Raw genomic sequence first — 16001 nt, 5'->3', positions numbered from 1 at the left:
CGGGTATGGGAGCGCGCTAGCCGCAGCTGTGGCGTGGGCGAGCGTTTTCTCCTCACCTGCACGGAGGAGGGAGGGACTGTGAGAGGTAGGAGCCTGCCTGGGAAACGGGCTCCCTCCCTTCGACACAGGCAAAGCCAGCAGACCGGGCAGTGACCTAAGTGACAAGAGCTTCTGGCAGCACAGCCGTCCCTTCAGTTGCTATTAATGGAAGTGGAGAAGCCACTAATTCAGCCTCTGAAGGACTCTGTCTTCTGCACCCTGCCTTGCTGCTGTGCATTTCAGTTCTACTCCATTTCTGTGCTTTGGGGTTTTCTTCACCATTGGAAGACAGCTAATAAAGCCACTCGTTCTGGCAGCACTTTTTCTTCTGAGAAGGCTTAGGGCCGATCGCTCCCTTCGTTATGAAGAAGAAGAAACTTCACTAATTTTCAGTGAGTTTCTACAGAAAGAACGGTCCTGCCCTTTCTGTTCACGTCACCAAAGAAACCAGGCTTCAGGATCTGTAGTGTTACTGTATTTATGAAAAGAGCCAGAGGGTTGGGTATAAGTAAGAAAATACTTTTATTACAGTGAAGAACTTACCCCAAATAAAAGGTACCTGTCACCTGTTTATATGCCTGACCGGTGACGTTTGTGATTACATGTGCTGGGTCCAAATCTGTGTAGGTATCTATATCATCCTGGCAACTGGAAGGAGGTGGAGTCTTCTACCAAAGTCATACAGAACTGGGGTGACAGTCCCAAATGACAGAGTGGTCCTGTTTGTAACATGGTGGGTGATGTCTCTTCTCCTCAGTCAACACTAAACCTGCACCCAGAGTGGAGTCAGGAAGATAAAATGTGGCGGAAATCACCTCTATGTGTACGGCAAATATTTTATGCAAAACCAGCAGTGGCAGGATGAATAATACGCATGGCTGGGTGTCCATCCACACAGAGTAATGCGAAAAAAAAACGCAAAGAGGAGCACAAATATTAGGAGAGTCCCTAGGAAATGCTGGGCACCTTCTGCTTTGAAAAGCTTCTGAGGGAGCAGCAGGTCCGCAGCATTTGTGCTCCTGCGGCAGAGCACCGGCACGTCCCGCGGGCAGGACCTACCTCTGACGAGGAGCTGAGTGAGCTGCTCCAGTGTGTCGGTGCTGTTGTGCTGGTTCTGGGCTCTGCACTTGTAGAGGCCGCTCTGCTCCTTCGTGACGTTAGTAATGACCAAGGTCAGAGAAATGGAATAGTTGTCTGTTTTCTTGATCACCGAGCCGCTGAGAGCCGCCTCCGAGGAGGGGTAGTACCACGCCAGGTGACTGTAGATGTACCTGGAGGCACGGCAGGTCAGCTGCACGTCGTTCCCCACTATGGTTGTGACTTGGGAGTCTGTTTGCAACCCAGAGGGCACATCTAGGAGGAAGAGAAAACGTGTTTGCGATCGTGTCACAGCTGAGAAGATCTTGGGCTGCCCCTTTCCAACTTGATGGGCAAATTTCAGAGCCCAGCCGTAATGAAATGAGCCAGTTTTAATGAGCCCTGCATTTGCTTGTGCAAACAGGCACTGGTGCTTGTGAACTGGCTGAGTGAATGTACCTGCCGTGACCTAGAGCTGACCTGTGGTAATTTCAGCCTAAATATTCTAATTATTACATTTTCAGGTAATGAAATGGAAGTTTATATATAGAAGCAGTTAATGGACTAAAGGAGTTTAATGCAGAGAGACTGCTATCCAGGTGGACAAATGTGTTCGTGAATTTTTCTCTTTTAATCAGTGCTTGAAAGCATGGGTGCATAAGAATCAAGAAACCTATTCCCATTTCTCAAGAGTAACACTCTGTTTCTTCGCCACCGAGCAATCTTCCCAATTCTCTTTTATTTCAGCTATGCCAGTGTTTATTTTCATCACATGTGCCTTGATCACGGGATGGATTAACTGATCTAATGATGTATAAGTCCTCGAGGCCTTTATATTTAGCAGAGAAATACTTAGAGGCATGAGCCCAATCTATCCACAAAAGAGTAAGCTGCTTCTTGCTATATTTTTAATAACTTTTCACTCCAGGAAAAAAAGATCCATTTTCCTGAAGTGGCAAACTGAATCCAGCTGAAGACAAGACAAAAGTTTCTGCACAGAATGCCAGAGCCTGGCCCACAGACACATCCCTATTGCTGTGTTAGCTGCCGGAGAGCTACAGTTGTGGCTGAAAGATGCTCTTTTCCTGTTCTCAAACTCTTGCACAAAGTTCTTCCGGAGCTATAGTTGAGCATAAATAGCGAGGCGGTTGAAATAACCAATCTGCCTTATCATAAACCATATATTATATAAAATACAGAGCCCTGAAGGAGCTTTCAGATATGATTAAAAGTCTCTCTTCTTCACAAGTCATCTGGAATAGAACCAATAAGCTTTGCTTCATGGTTTTTAAAGACTGGCACCAGAAATGTGTTATGAAAGATCCAAAAAGAGAAGAGACCCCCTCAGGCCACAGCTGTGGAAACTGTTATTTTTCTTTTCTCTCCTTTTCATGAAATTTTGGTTTTCTTTATGCAGTTTTTTGTAAGGCTCAGTTGCTTTCTTTCTTGCTTAGTGCTACCTGTATGCTCAAGCTGACTTGTGTAGTACATCCATTCCTCATGTCTGATATCCTGTGGTTCCAACAGGTCAAGCTGATGCTTATCAAAAGGCAGGAAAAGTCTTGAGGCCAGCAGAACTTCTCAAAGTAGGGAGAATTATGATCCAGTGCAACCACTGGGATGTGGCGTGAGCAGCATCTCAGCATCTCTCCTGAGTTTTTCAAACCAGAATAGGGAAAAAGCACCCTCTTAACTTGCCTTTTTCTTAGTTTCTCTGCTAAGCATTTGCTCTTTGCTCCACCAAGAGTTGCAGGACTAAGGCAGACGGATTTTTGGATAGACTCAGTTCTTTAGTAAGCTCGGTGATCTGGTGATCTCTGAGATCCCTCCCAGCCTGGCTGGAGTTTCTGGAGCTCTCTTGACATTCTGGTACAAATTCCCAAAGAATTTGAGTTAATTTCCAAGCCCTGAATTGTGAAGGATGCTCGATAGACTCGCCTTGCTGCTGGACTTCACCAGTGCAGGTTTTGGTTTTTTTCTACCACCTAAACATTCCAGGAGTAGAGGAGCTGCCTTGTTTTTCTTGTTGTTTCTTCTGCTGACATTTTTTTATTTAACATTTTGAATGTTTTTAGCTGGAACCTGTGCTATTCTCTTCCATCTTGTTAGCCTTTCAAGAAGCTCTTTCAGCTCCAATAGAATATTCATTGATTTTCATTACAGTGGAAGGAAAAAGAGAGGGGGAAAAAAAGTCTTTCTTGCTCTCCTCTCTCTTTTCTCCTCCTACCTGGATTATCTGGGGAGTAACTGCGGCTTTTGGAGCACATTATAAGTCAGTTCATCTCTTAGACTACTTTGCTTACACAATCTTGAACCTCGGCAGTCATTAACTTCCTCTCTCTGAACAGATACAGTGTTTTATAAGACTCCTAATAAGTCGGCTAAAAGAATGTGCCATGGGGCCTTTTCTCTTTTATCAGCAGTCACCAAACATTTGTCTTTTGTATTGTATTACAGAGTGGTAGCCGCGAATTTCACTCTCAACTGTGCGGGATTCCATGGCAAAATAGGGAAATGAGCCATTGGGGGAAGGTAAAAAGTCAGCATAAATCAAAGGGAAGTCTGGCTCCATTTGTATTTACAAGGAATTAATTGGTTTTAATTTCCTGTGCTTTGCACAATAATCTGTGTAATTCAAAACTTCTGCTCTTTTCCCAAATCCCATCCCTGTGCCTGTGCGGGTGGGGGGGGTTTGCCATCAGGCATATGCCTGCAGGGAGACTGAGAAAAAGAAAGGGTGAGCCCTACCATCTGAAACAGCGCAGAGCTTTTCATAAATCCTGTAAACATGTCAGGAATAAGCAAATCGAGAGTGGCAAGCAGTTGTGGAACAGCCCAGTTCATACATTGTTCCAGTATCTGATCGCAGATTTTTATCTCATGTTTGAAATGTAATATTTTCTTTCTGGTAGAAATCTCTTACTCCATTTTTCTGAGTTTTTGCAATCAGATAAGCCCTTGGAAATGGGCTTTTGTTATTATTTGTTATTCTTATCATAATTCATTTATATTCCAAGAACAGTCGGAGGTTTCATATGGGTGGGATCCCATTTTGGTGTAAGCAGTACAGTTGCACAAAGGCTACAATTTGATTTGCTGCGGACCTACGGTAACGTACAGTTGCCCTTTCCAAGGTGTGGACCAGAGATTAGAAGGTAAATAATACCCGGTTTTGGCAGAGAATACCTCCAGGTCAGCTCTTCTCTGTCCCAGGAGGGTTGCAGTCTGCCTTGAGTGTCTTTTGGGGTGTAACTGGCGGTGGGCAATGACGTGAGGCGGTTCTGAGCATCTAACAGCTCGCCTGCACCGCCTCTGCCTGGGACAAAAGAGCCACCTGGCTTCAATGGGAACACCGCTGGCAAAACTGCAGTAGGAGACAGGTTTTGTTTCCCAAGAACCAGTAAAAAGGATTTACACAAACCAAAAATACTGGACTAAGAGTAACTTAGTACTGGGTAACACGGCTGCTGTGTTGCTCCGGGAGTTCCTGCTGCCGTAAGCGGCTCTGGAGGAGCTTCGATGGGATGTGGACCTGCTGAAGAGAGCTCAGGGAGACTTCAGGGCTGTCACTGAATTACAAGAATTCTCATGACGTTGGACCCCTTATATGGTTTGGTTTCAGCATGACCTCCAAACCCTGTTGACCCTTCACTGAAATGAATTCTGCTGGCAAAGAACTGATTTAAAAATAGATACCAGTGCTATTTCTAGTGTCCGTGGGAGTTCATGTGGGGGCTCTGCAGTGTTGACATTATTCTATCAGGATAAAAACTTTTTTTTCTGAAATGAATATAGTGGGATGCAAACCCCAGGCTGCAGTAAAGCAGGTGAAGCCTGGGTGACACCTGATGAAGTTTCCCTGTAGCACTCTGCCGTGTCCTGACACAACATTTCAACAGTGGAACAGGTCGTGAAAGAGAAAGTAGGAACATTTCTCCTGAGCTTCACCAGTGGAACAGGTTCCATGATAGTGGAATGGGCTTTTGAGGGAAAAAGAGAATTTAGCCTCTGCATTGTCTTCAGATTTCTTACCAGTGAGGAGGTAATTAAGCTCAATGCAGCCAAAACATTTGAAAGCAGCTCAGGATCCCCCAGCTTGCTTGTTAGTAGGAGATAATGGGAGACGAGATTTTTAAAATCAACAAATTGCTGGATTCCTTGGGGTGTCCCACAAGTAGCAGCTGTTCTGCAGAGAGCAGAGGTGCTGTGCATGTGTGCTGAATGTTGTCCTGAAGGCCCACATGTTGCTTGTGTTCTCTTGGATTCTTAATTCAGCTTTTATCTCAGCTTTGAGGTTCAATCCACATAAAATTAATCAGCCTAGCGATTGCAAAGTGATCTGCTCGGAGCCTTATGCTTTTAGGCTGTTTGGTACCTCACAAACTGTCCCTGAATGTCCTTCCACCACCGAGCCTGGAGGCATCTCCTGGTGAGAATAACCTCCTCCACGTGCACCCACTAGAAGACGGTGCTTTTTTTCCGTCTGTGAGTCAGACCTTCCGCAGCAGCTCCTGTGGTGGCCTGGCTGCTTTCTGGAGTAACATGCATTACTCAGCAGAGGACCATGGTGTAAAGAAACCCAGCAGCAGGTCACTCTGCTGCTCTTTTACCACGGCAACGTGACCTACTTTAGGAGCAGAGTGGCCACATTTAGAAAGATTGCATTTCTTTCTAATCTATAAACACCACTATTTTTAAACACAGCACTTATAAAAATCAGTCATGTTCGTTCAGCATCTGTCCCTTCCCCAGAACGGCACAGATTTGCAGTCTTTTCTTCACAGGCAAGAATATATCTGTCTTACCAAGCGCTGGTCTTTTTTGGTGGAAACATTTCCACTTAAACTGCTGTCAGTAATTTTGTCCAGTGATTCATTTCCTTCATAATTAAAATTGCATGATTAAAACATTTGTGTGTCAAAACATTGCTAGCTGGGACTTAAAATAAAAAAAAAAATCTGAAATATTAGCTCGCTGTGGGGGGAAAAATATCCCTACATAACTTTATTATTGAACTAAAACAGAGTTGCGTAAGGTGCCTGGATTGATCTAACCCTTTTGAATCCGACCTTATGCTCGTTGCTTATTTAGTTGCTGCAGCACTGATTTTAGTTACCGAGTATTACAAAAGTGCTGTGAATAGCTTGGGAACATACGGCTTTGAGAAACCCATCCGAACATAATAGTTGGCAGAATTCCGAGCAAACACGCCCCCGTGAAGACTCAACACTTGGAAGTGGTGAAGTGTAAAATTAATAGCTGGTCTCCAGCCTGCCTTGGACATCTTGAGGTCCTCTTAGGTTTGAGCTGTATCTCCCAAAAATGCACCTTGAAAGGCTTTTTCCTAAATAAATAAGAGTTGAGGCTTTCAAAAATATCTTTTGGAGATTTAAACCTACTTTGGTTTCTGTAAGGTATTGGGGTAGTGCAAAGAAGCTGTAAATGAAGGTGAAAACTTTTCCCTGTGCGGCACCAGCTTGGTTATTGTTTGATGGCATTTTTCCTGTTAGCACTTCTGTGTAAGATGAACGGTAACAAAGTCGAGTGAGCCCGTTTCTGGTTAGCCCGATCTGCAATGGGCTGAATTACTTCAGAGCAATGGAGTCGTAGAATCATAGGATCATAGAATGGCCTAGGCTGGAAGGGACCTTAGAGATCATCTAGTCCAACCTCCCTGTCATGGGCAGGGATGCCACCAAGCAGCATAGGACGTGAGAGAGGCAGAGGGGTGCGGAGCGCCGCCGTGAGCGAGCTTCACCCTCAGAACTTGCCTCGTGGGGAAGAAACCAAGTATTGAGAATCAGACATTTACCTTCCAGGACGCTTCTGCGGTCTTTGTTCTAAAAATTGTTATTTTGATGTAAATTCTACCAGCCAACATCCACTCATCCAGAAAGTGAGCATGGAAGTGAATCAGTTTGTTCGGGTTAAGCACTCAAACAAGACTGTCCCTGGACTCTTCTCTTTTTCAACTCCCATCTCTCCTAAAAGCATTATGTAGGTCTTGATCTCACTACTAAAGAATTTCTGTGTTGAAAGGTTAAGCAGATATTTGTTTGGATTTGTGTTCTTTGGAGAAAATAGCATGTCCACCTCCTCCCTCCTTAAAGGGCAGTGGAAAGACTAATTGCCAATGTCACAACAGCTCCCAGGGACACCAGCCCTGCGTTAGGGCTGAGTACTGGCCTTGCTCACCTTTGCTCTATCTGCTAACCTAATTCCAAGCTGAGCTCGAGAGAAGCTTCAGGCCTGTTGAAGCCTTTTGGAGGACTTTTTGCTAGAGGTTTTATGAGGACAGAGCTCAAATGCCATGAGTGTTGCTTTAAGACATGGGCAGCCAGACTCAGGGCAGTCCCTGGAAAGAGAGCAAGAGGAGTATCAGGTCTGATGCTGGAGGTGTCAAACTCAGCTGTACGCTGACACGGGACCCAACCTTCCGTGTGGTGAAGAGCTTGGGACTGTGTGATTGGGAGTGCTCTGAAAACACAACATGCGGGGTGTCCCAGAAGTCTTAATGGGTGCTCACCAGCTGCATAAAACTTTCAGGTAAATCATATCGTCAGCATCTAGTTCCTGCGTAGTGTCTCCTGAGTTGATTACCTGAGACGTAGAACTTAATGCTCCTCTCTTCTTTGCCGATCTTGTTGGAAGCCACGCAGTAATAGATTCCCGATGCGCTGCTGTTCTCCACAGTCAGTGTGCTCACAATCTGCCAGGCAAAGAGAGAAAAAATAAAGGCTGTGAGCGTAGTAGCAGAGAGGCTTGAGAGTTGTGGATAAGTGCGTGTGTTAGGGCAGAAAAACAGTTGACAAAGGAGTTTCTAGTAGTGAGTGAAGTTCACAGGCAAGTGCTTCTGTTAGGTTTTTGGTCTTGCATCAACTCAGCCCAGTTAGTTCTCTTTCCTAAACCTTCCCCTTCTTTTCTTCCTATCTGCGTTGTGAAAAAAGGAGCTCCCCTTTGACACATTCCCAGGGTCTTTGTGTGACAACGTCAGCAAATAGCTAAAGTGAAGGACCCGGAAGATTCATCGAAGACGCTGGCAATGAAGCCCCACGTCCACCTGTTTTCTTTTCTGCTTTTCAGTTACGGTTTCCGTGGGTAACAGGACACGCACAGTTGCATGGGGAGCAGGTCATTCATATGGATGTGGTGGAAGGAACAGCGCAGGATTTTGCCTTGCTGAGACCCCAGAGAAGGGAGGGAGGGATGTGGCCCCTTTGGGCCTCAGCTCACTCTTATAAATTGTGTTTGGAAGCCCCGTGATTCCTTAAGCCTTCCTCAGAGCCTCACCGGAGCTTATGTAGTGAGTAAGGAAGCTCTGGAGAAGCTGCCTGTGCTTGGCAAATGCAGAGAGACAAGCAGGGCCATGAGAGAGAAGGAAGGAACCTTTCTCCTGAACTTCACTGGATAGGAGAAGGAAGTGGTTCTGTTTCTCGTGGGGCTGAACTCAAACACATCCTTAAGAACGTGTGCTCCTTAGACTTCCTCAGCGCCTGCTTCTGGACAGGGTTTTGTTGATGAGGAGCGGCCCCGCGGCACTGCCCTGTCGCTGTCGTGATGCCACGTCACGAGCTCACGCAGGACCACCCACAGGTCAGGGACTTGATTATTTCTCCTACTTCCTTCAGGCTGCTAGCAAGAAAGCAGGGTCTGACCCACCAAGAAGGAGAAGTTCTTGCAAGATTACTTTGCTTCCCCTGCAGCCATTCACCTGAGGAACTCTGAGCCCTCACATTTGGAACAAATATCACTTTCTCTGCTGTCCTCTCGAAGCACTTTGATGATCAAAACTTACAACACCCTCTGGCCCTTTGTCCTTATCTCCAGAGCGTGCTTTGAAGTGCACAAAAGCATCTCTGGACTTTCTTTTTAATATCCTAAACTAAACTCACACAAGACATTCCTTTACTCCTCATAAAGCTGTGCCATGGATGTGTCTGTAGCTGTGCGGGAAGTATTTGCAGAGTTATTTAAGATTTTCTGAGCTTTGGCACTTTAAATCTTTTTTAGTTTCAAGGGTTTTGATCCCCTGTGCATTTTCCATTCTAATGGGGAACATTTTCAGCAGAATAACGGGCAAGTGGAAAAGGATCTACTTTTCATGGGCACCAAACACAGAAATTAACTAAGAAAAGGGAGAAAGCAAATTTAGGGGTGAAAACAGGAGAACCAGGAAACCCAGCTCCCTCTGGTGTCCACCAAAGAAAGAGCTGTGCGGTGCTGGTTGGTTTGTGGTGTGAAAATAGCTCTACCTTGGCTATAAAATCACCCAGAGAATCAGTCTGCTCCTCCTCCCTTTTCTATCCCTGTAGCAGTGGGCCCGATGCCACAGGCTGTGAGTAAGCACATGTTCAGAGCCCTACCCCTGATTTTAAGCAGTAGACACTGAATTACTGCTGAATTAGGACCAAGGTCTTTCTTCTTGTGATTGCTGGATCTTAGAATTTTCTATGTGGGAATAGAAGAAGCCAATGTAAATGTACGTACTGAGGACAGAAGTGAGTAAATTTGGACAGCTATTTAACATCTCTAAGTGACATAACATTTAACATCTCTAAGTGACATAACATTTAACATCTTGCTGAGGGACAGCTCTAGGTGGGAAGTTGAGGATAATACTGTAGAGTGAGTTAAAAGTGTAAAGGAGATGGTAATTATCTATTTTGGAATATGTCCAAAGCGTTAGGGGCGACACTGTGACTCTTCTAAAAACTGATTCGATGTCTCGAGCTGCATTTGGTGGCCCAGAGCTAAGCGCACATGTACACTCATGAACGCTCTGAGGTGGTGATGTCTCTGACTACGCAACTCCAGCAAAATCTGATGTGGTAGTGGGGAAAAACAAGAGCAAACAGCTATACCAAGACCTCATCTCAGCTTATCTCAATTGTGTCTAGATGCGAAGGTGAAAAAGATGTTAAAATGACAGTGGGAAACAATCCAAGGACAAATTGCTGGGAAAAATTTATTGAGGGAAGAGGAAGTAATTTTCTTGGTTTTATGCTGAACATCACTGCTGGGCACTTGGGTACCAGTTTGCTGCACACCTGAGCACAAGAGAGAATGCACTTCACTGTCTTGTCTTAGAACTAGCACCTCCCAGCATCCTCCAAAATGTGACTTTTAAAGCAAGAGCATCCAGAAAAGAAGCCAAATGACTGATCTCTGAAGAACAGCTATGACAAGTAAATAGACATTACTGCTGGGAAAACTCGTAATGGAATTGTTCAATAAAGTCCATATGTCTTGCACTGTCGTGTTCCTGAACTGATAAACCCAAGCTATTTTAGAAGCAGCCAAATAACATTCCACAGCCATATACCATGAGTGTTTCTAGACATCTTGTAGTAAGAACAGAGCAGCAAGCTTTTTTTTTTTTTTTCAGGCTGGAGCCAGCATGAATTAATATATCTTGTTATTCCTTGCTTTCTCTTTCCTATGTCTAATCCCTCCTTCCAACGGTTTTAGTTAACAGTTCTTCTCTCTTTCACTTCGTTAGCTATATGTGGGCGAGGATGAGGAGTAGAAAAAGTGGGTGGAAAAGTTCTCAGCTGTCTAACTCTGGCAGAGCTGGGGAGGAGGTGGCTAGAGGGAGGGGAAATTATAGGAACTTCACCAGAGACCCCGCAAAGAGAATATTCAGCTAGCGCCCAATCCATCTACTGGAATGGCACACAGTAACAATTATTTGTGTAGCCTGACAGTCCTGATCCATGATCTTAGTTCATTCATGCAATACACGCTAAAGGAGGGACTGGGGACAAGTGATAATAGAAGTCTGTGAGCTGAGTGAGAACTTCGAGGGTTTGCTTTCATCCCTGGCAGTGGGTGTTTCTCTCCCTGATCATTTCGTTCCTCACGGCGTGTGGCAGAGCTGCTGGCAGTACCATTTGATCAGGAGAGGTGCTGGACAGGCCAGGAAACTTCTCAAGAAGACCTGCCAAGGACAGTGTAGTAGTCCATGTGCTCCTGTGCTTGAGTGGTGCCTGAAACATCTGGACCAGTCCTGGAGAGTGGATGCTTTGGCCAAAACCCCACGCATGTTACCGTTCACCTTCCCCTGCCAGGGACTGACGTGACAAGGCTTGTGGGAGCTCCCTGCAATGGGCACCCACACAGGGTGACGGATTTAAACGCTGATTTTACCGAGCTGCTCGCACGCTCTACACCAAATGCATCCTGCAGCTCTAGTGTAGTATTTTTGTTCCTCAGGAGGTTTAAACCTGGCAATCTGGGGTAAATTTTCTTGAGTGGTTATGGGTTTCATTGCTAAAAGAGATGTATCCTTGTGGCCAGGTCACTCTCTCATATCTACATGAAAAAGAAGAAGGAGATTAAAAGAAACCCCCAGTGAGGACTGAATTATGCGTGGATGTTGCTATTATTTTCTGCTGTGTCCTGTTCTTCTGAGCTCAGACCGGTGTGTTCAGTTTACTAGCAGGAAAGAAAAGAAAATATCAGCCTAGCCCTTTGCAACTTGAAGAGGAATTTCAGTCAGTTCACGCAATCATAGGTGTTTCACCTGGTGTTAAAAAGCAGTCTTCAGAGGTAGCTACACAGAAGTTTAAATTACAAAGTGAAACGTTCAATACTGATTCAACACCACCAGGAAAATTGAACTAGCACGATGCAATTGCCGTAGCCACTACTTGACCAAAAGCTTCAGTCAAATACATCCTAATGTTAATGATAACCGCGCGCTTTTCTGTAGGAGTGAGGCTCAGCCTCAGAAGACAGGAGGGGGTGACACTCATTTCTCTATCTGTGGAATAATAATGGAATAATCATTATGACAAAGATGACAAGAGACCTCAATTTGACACACCACTTTTGTCAAATAGATGTCTGAAGATCTTTGATCACAGCAAGCATCGGTGGAATGCTGCAAAAATCCTTGCTTGCTGCCCCGCAAGCTGCTTTTTGAGCAAGGTTCTGGATCTGGTGATTTCTGGGGATTTGTTCCCATATTCTTAGCGACTCTAAAAACTCACTGCATTTTTTCACATGTCACTGAACCAACATATATTGCTACAGCCCTTTGAGGGTGAACTCTAGGGATGCTGAGGAATCTTAGAGATGAAGTAAATTCCACCTTCTGCCCTGAGGTTCCAGCTATCATTGGACAGGCTCAAATCACACAGGAAAAATAACCAATCGCAGCTAATCCCAGCTTTGTAACACAGGCCATAAAAGCCACACTCCAACATCTTTATTATTTCATCTGGCTAGCCAGTGCAGATGAATTACTTGCTAGACATGGTGGGAATGGATTGGGCTGTTTTCTGCCTATTCCATTTCTGGTGGGAATAACGGCTGAAAAAAACCCACAAGGAAAAGTCTTCAGGCTGTGAGTTTGCATCAGTGTCTTTTAAAAATTATATTCTCTTATCTAAAGACTCTACTTAACCCAAATAGCCTTGCATTTCAGAAAGGGAGAAGGAGAGGAATTGTCTGCTAATGTAAGCAGGGAGACAGAGTGCTGAAACCTGAGATTCATTAAGTCTAGTTTTAGTAATTTGAATAAATCTTAATCAGGACGTAAAAGAAATATATTAGGAAACACCTCAGAACGTGTTTTCAATCAGTGGATCAGCAGGAGATGAAAACAATGACTGTACTATAAATTGTGAAGTTGTGAACTTGTAAAGAACCTTTTTTGTGAACGTTTAATAATGAAATATATAAAAGGTAAAGGGTTGTAGGCTCAGCTTTTGAACATGTCTAAAAAATAAACACTTCAGGGTGCCTGGAGTCTATAGAAAGAGCAGAGCTGGCTCTGCAGGGCGAACTGTGGTACCCAAGGGCTGAGCAGCAGCAAAGCTCTTGGGGAGCAAGAGGAGTCCTTCTGAGGACTGCTTGGTGTCGTTGTACAGAGATTCCCTCATGGTCCTCATTTCCACTGGGAAGTTGTAATTTCTCCTTTCTCCTCCACCACGTTTTACAGGCAGGAAACTCAGCGAATGTCAGGGCTGGCCTGTGGGTTGATGCTGTGGGGTTCTCAGTGGGAGTGGAGCATGATTTCTCTGATTGCTGTACCTGGAGACTGCTGCACCTCGAGGGAAAGCTGGGAAGTCCCTCCTCTTGCACCAGCATAAACTGAGGTTGTGTTGGGAGTGCCCAGTCAGATCCAGGAGCCACGTGGCACTCCGAAAACACCTCACTCAGACACTGCAGCCAAATCCCATCTTCAGTCCACTAGCAGACTGAAGTTTCACCCAGCAAAGTCGGTAAAAGATGGCAGAGGGGTTGGAACTAGATGATCTTTAAGGTCCCTTCCAACCTAAGATATACAATTCTTGAAGAACACATTAAAACCAGAGTTTAAGGGGCACTATGCCATCTAAATAAACCCGATTTATAAATATCTTCCAGCAAGAAATGGGAATGAAATGCGAACACTGATTTTCTCCTTCCCAGCCCAAGCTCCATGTTTTCAGAGCTCTGGTTTAGATTATGTTTAGAGCTGGAAAGCCTCCATGAGAAAGAGCAGATGGCTCAGGCACTGATCCTGCCATATGCTGATTTAGTCTGGACTTAATCCAGAAGAGCACTTTAGCTTTGTGCTTGACTTTAAGCATGGTAGTAGCCCAAGAATTATCCTGTGCTTAAAGGTGCACCAGGATACAAACAGCAGCATTTGGCACCTCTCAGGATTAGACTCTAAACAATCTGGAGCATCCACCTCGAAACCTGTACTGCAAAACCAGTCCTAAAGCCACAAACCTCTCCAAGCCCAACTGGGGTAAAACAACAGCCTGAGCCAGACCACAGCATCTTTTCCGAGGCAGAGCCAGAAGTCTGTGAATCTAGAGCAGAGCAGCTGCAGCACTTTCTCAAGGATTAGCGTGGACGTGTGTAAATATTGTCACTCACATCACCACAGGATTATTTAAGAGATAATTCATGACTGGGATCTTTGCAGTTCGCGTTGCCGGAAGGGGGAGCAGGCAGGGAAATGCAGAAGGAAGGAGATCTTCCTCCTCTGGCTCGGTGACATGGCTGGCAACCCCGGTGGGCCAAGGAACGTTGAGAACTCCAGCCGAAGCAGGCAGGTACTGCGGGCACTTCCACACTCTGAAAATCAGGCCAGCCAGCTCTGGCTGCTGTAGGGCACTTAAATTGCTCGGCTGTCTAAGTCCTGCTGCTGGTAGAGCAGGCAAGGTATCGAGTAGTACTCTGTTCTCTCTAAGTGCTGAGCACAGGAATGAACTCAGAGCCCTTATCGGTGGTGTGCGCTTTACAGGACCCCTCTTGCACTGAGCCAGTCTTACATGTTCTCAAGACTGAGGTTTTTGACCCAAAAAGTCTTTGGAGAGTTTTAAACAGGGTATGTGACATCACCGCCAGAATGCCGGCGTTTATAAACAGTGCAGATCTGAAAATGATCCCAGGGCTGTGGAATTCAAAGCATGCTAACAACGCGCGCGGCGGCTTGGGAACGGCGGGGAGAGAGCGCCGTGTGAGCGCAGCGTCCCCTCCGAAAAGCCCGCTGCTATTCCATGACATCACTGCTCAGAGGTCCATCAGACACCTACCTTTCTTTTATCCTCGTGCTTCAAGGGGATGTTTTCGATGCTTCCGATCTTGTTGCCTAGGAACGTGTTCTCCTCAACCGCAATTTTTTGCCCCTGGGGGTTGCACCTGGAGGTAGAAAAGCGAAGGTGGTGCTCAGGAGCCTGACTCACTGCACATAACCCGCGGGGATGTTATTAAAGAGAGAGAATGGCATTCTTAGACAGTGCCTTAGGTCTAAAAAACACCCAAAACCTGTTGCTGTTGGGAATTGTTGCTTTTTCATGAAGCTACTGTATTCCTTCACTGCAGCATTTCAAACTTACCTACGAAGAACCTCCACAGAGGTAGACAAACATCAGTATATGACCAACAAGGAAACCTCCCAAACTTTCTTGGGATTGAAAATAATAAATACTGCACAGCTGATCAAATAATCTGAGTTTGATCTAGCTAGTATTAGTTATGCTCCAACTCAATGCAGTTGTGGCTTTTTCAGTGCTCTTTTTAGCACTCGTGGTACATTACAAAATTCAAAATGCCGGTCACTCAGCACTGTAGGGAAGTGAATGTTGCTTCTCTTCCTCCTCCGCAGAGGCATCGCACTTCCCATGGCCGGTCCCAGCGGCCTCTGAGCCCGATGTAGCAGAATAGAATTATAGGAGGTAAAATAAATGAATTTCTATAGGTGATGACCAAGGGCTGGTGCTGCAGGAAACTAATCCATAAATCAGCGGCGCCTTTGCCAAATCTGGGAACACCCTGGGTCAAGGGAGGGTTGATAACTCTCAAAAGAGCCTAATTAGAAGATGTCTTGAGTGACTTCCTCCTGCAAGGCACAATTCGGTCTCGAGGATGAAGGGGAAAAAACTGAAAGGAAGCAAATCACATCACAGCTCTAAGGAACAATGATAGTGTTTGGGGATTCAGAGCGCTCTAGTGAGGAGGGGGGAGAGAGAGAGAGAGAGGAAGTGAGACAACAGAAGGAAACAGGGTCTGTGTCATTTCCCACAGGAATCCTCCTACAGCTTCTGCTGGAGAAAGATAAGGCTGGCCCGGAGGCCAGGAGAGGTAGAGCCACTCTGCAATTGTATTTAAGTTGATAAGATCAGAGAGTCAGAGAGCTGGAACAAGGGTTATACGAGGTCTTTTGCCACCAGGTCGCTGGTTTGAATCTGGCTGAGTTTGGCATTCGTGACCAATTCTCTCTCCCTACACAGAAAGGTCTGGAAGAGATCTCAGGTCATCTCTGTGGCTTTCCTACAGAATGCATAACCTGCTTCCTTATGGCGTTTCCACTCTGCTTTTGCTGAACACCTCTGGAGCAGCAGCTTGCGTGCCTTCTGCTGACCTGCGACGCCAAAGGCCCTACC

The 16001-nt window shown here is 45.5% G+C and overlaps 1 protein-coding gene across 1 annotated transcript in view; it reads right to left on the bottom strand.

The window, feature by feature from the left end:
* LOC104273441 (vascular endothelial growth factor receptor kdr-like) overlaps nucleotides 1-16001 on the bottom strand; it is a gene marked incomplete at its 5' end in the record, with an annotated part of 85897 nt that overhangs the window by 30761 nt on the left and 39135 nt on the right. The window contains 3 exons of the mRNA XM_009868780.1: nucleotides 1099-1392; nucleotides 7717-7825; nucleotides 14652-14757. Of these exons, the coding sequence (XP_009867082.1) occupies nucleotides 1099-1392; nucleotides 7717-7825; nucleotides 14652-14757 (509 nt within the window). The remainder of the gene's footprint in view (nucleotides 1-1098; nucleotides 1393-7716; nucleotides 7826-14651; nucleotides 14758-16001) is intronic.

Source organism: Apaloderma vittatum, unplaced genomic scaffold (genome assembly GCF_000703405.1).
Source record: "Apaloderma vittatum isolate BGI_N311 unplaced genomic scaffold, ASM70340v1 scaffold12254, whole genome shotgun sequence".
Classification (NCBI taxonomy): domain Eukaryota; kingdom Metazoa; phylum Chordata; class Aves; order Trogoniformes; family Trogonidae; genus Apaloderma; species Apaloderma vittatum.
This window is presented reverse-complemented; position numbering and strand designations above follow the sequence as displayed.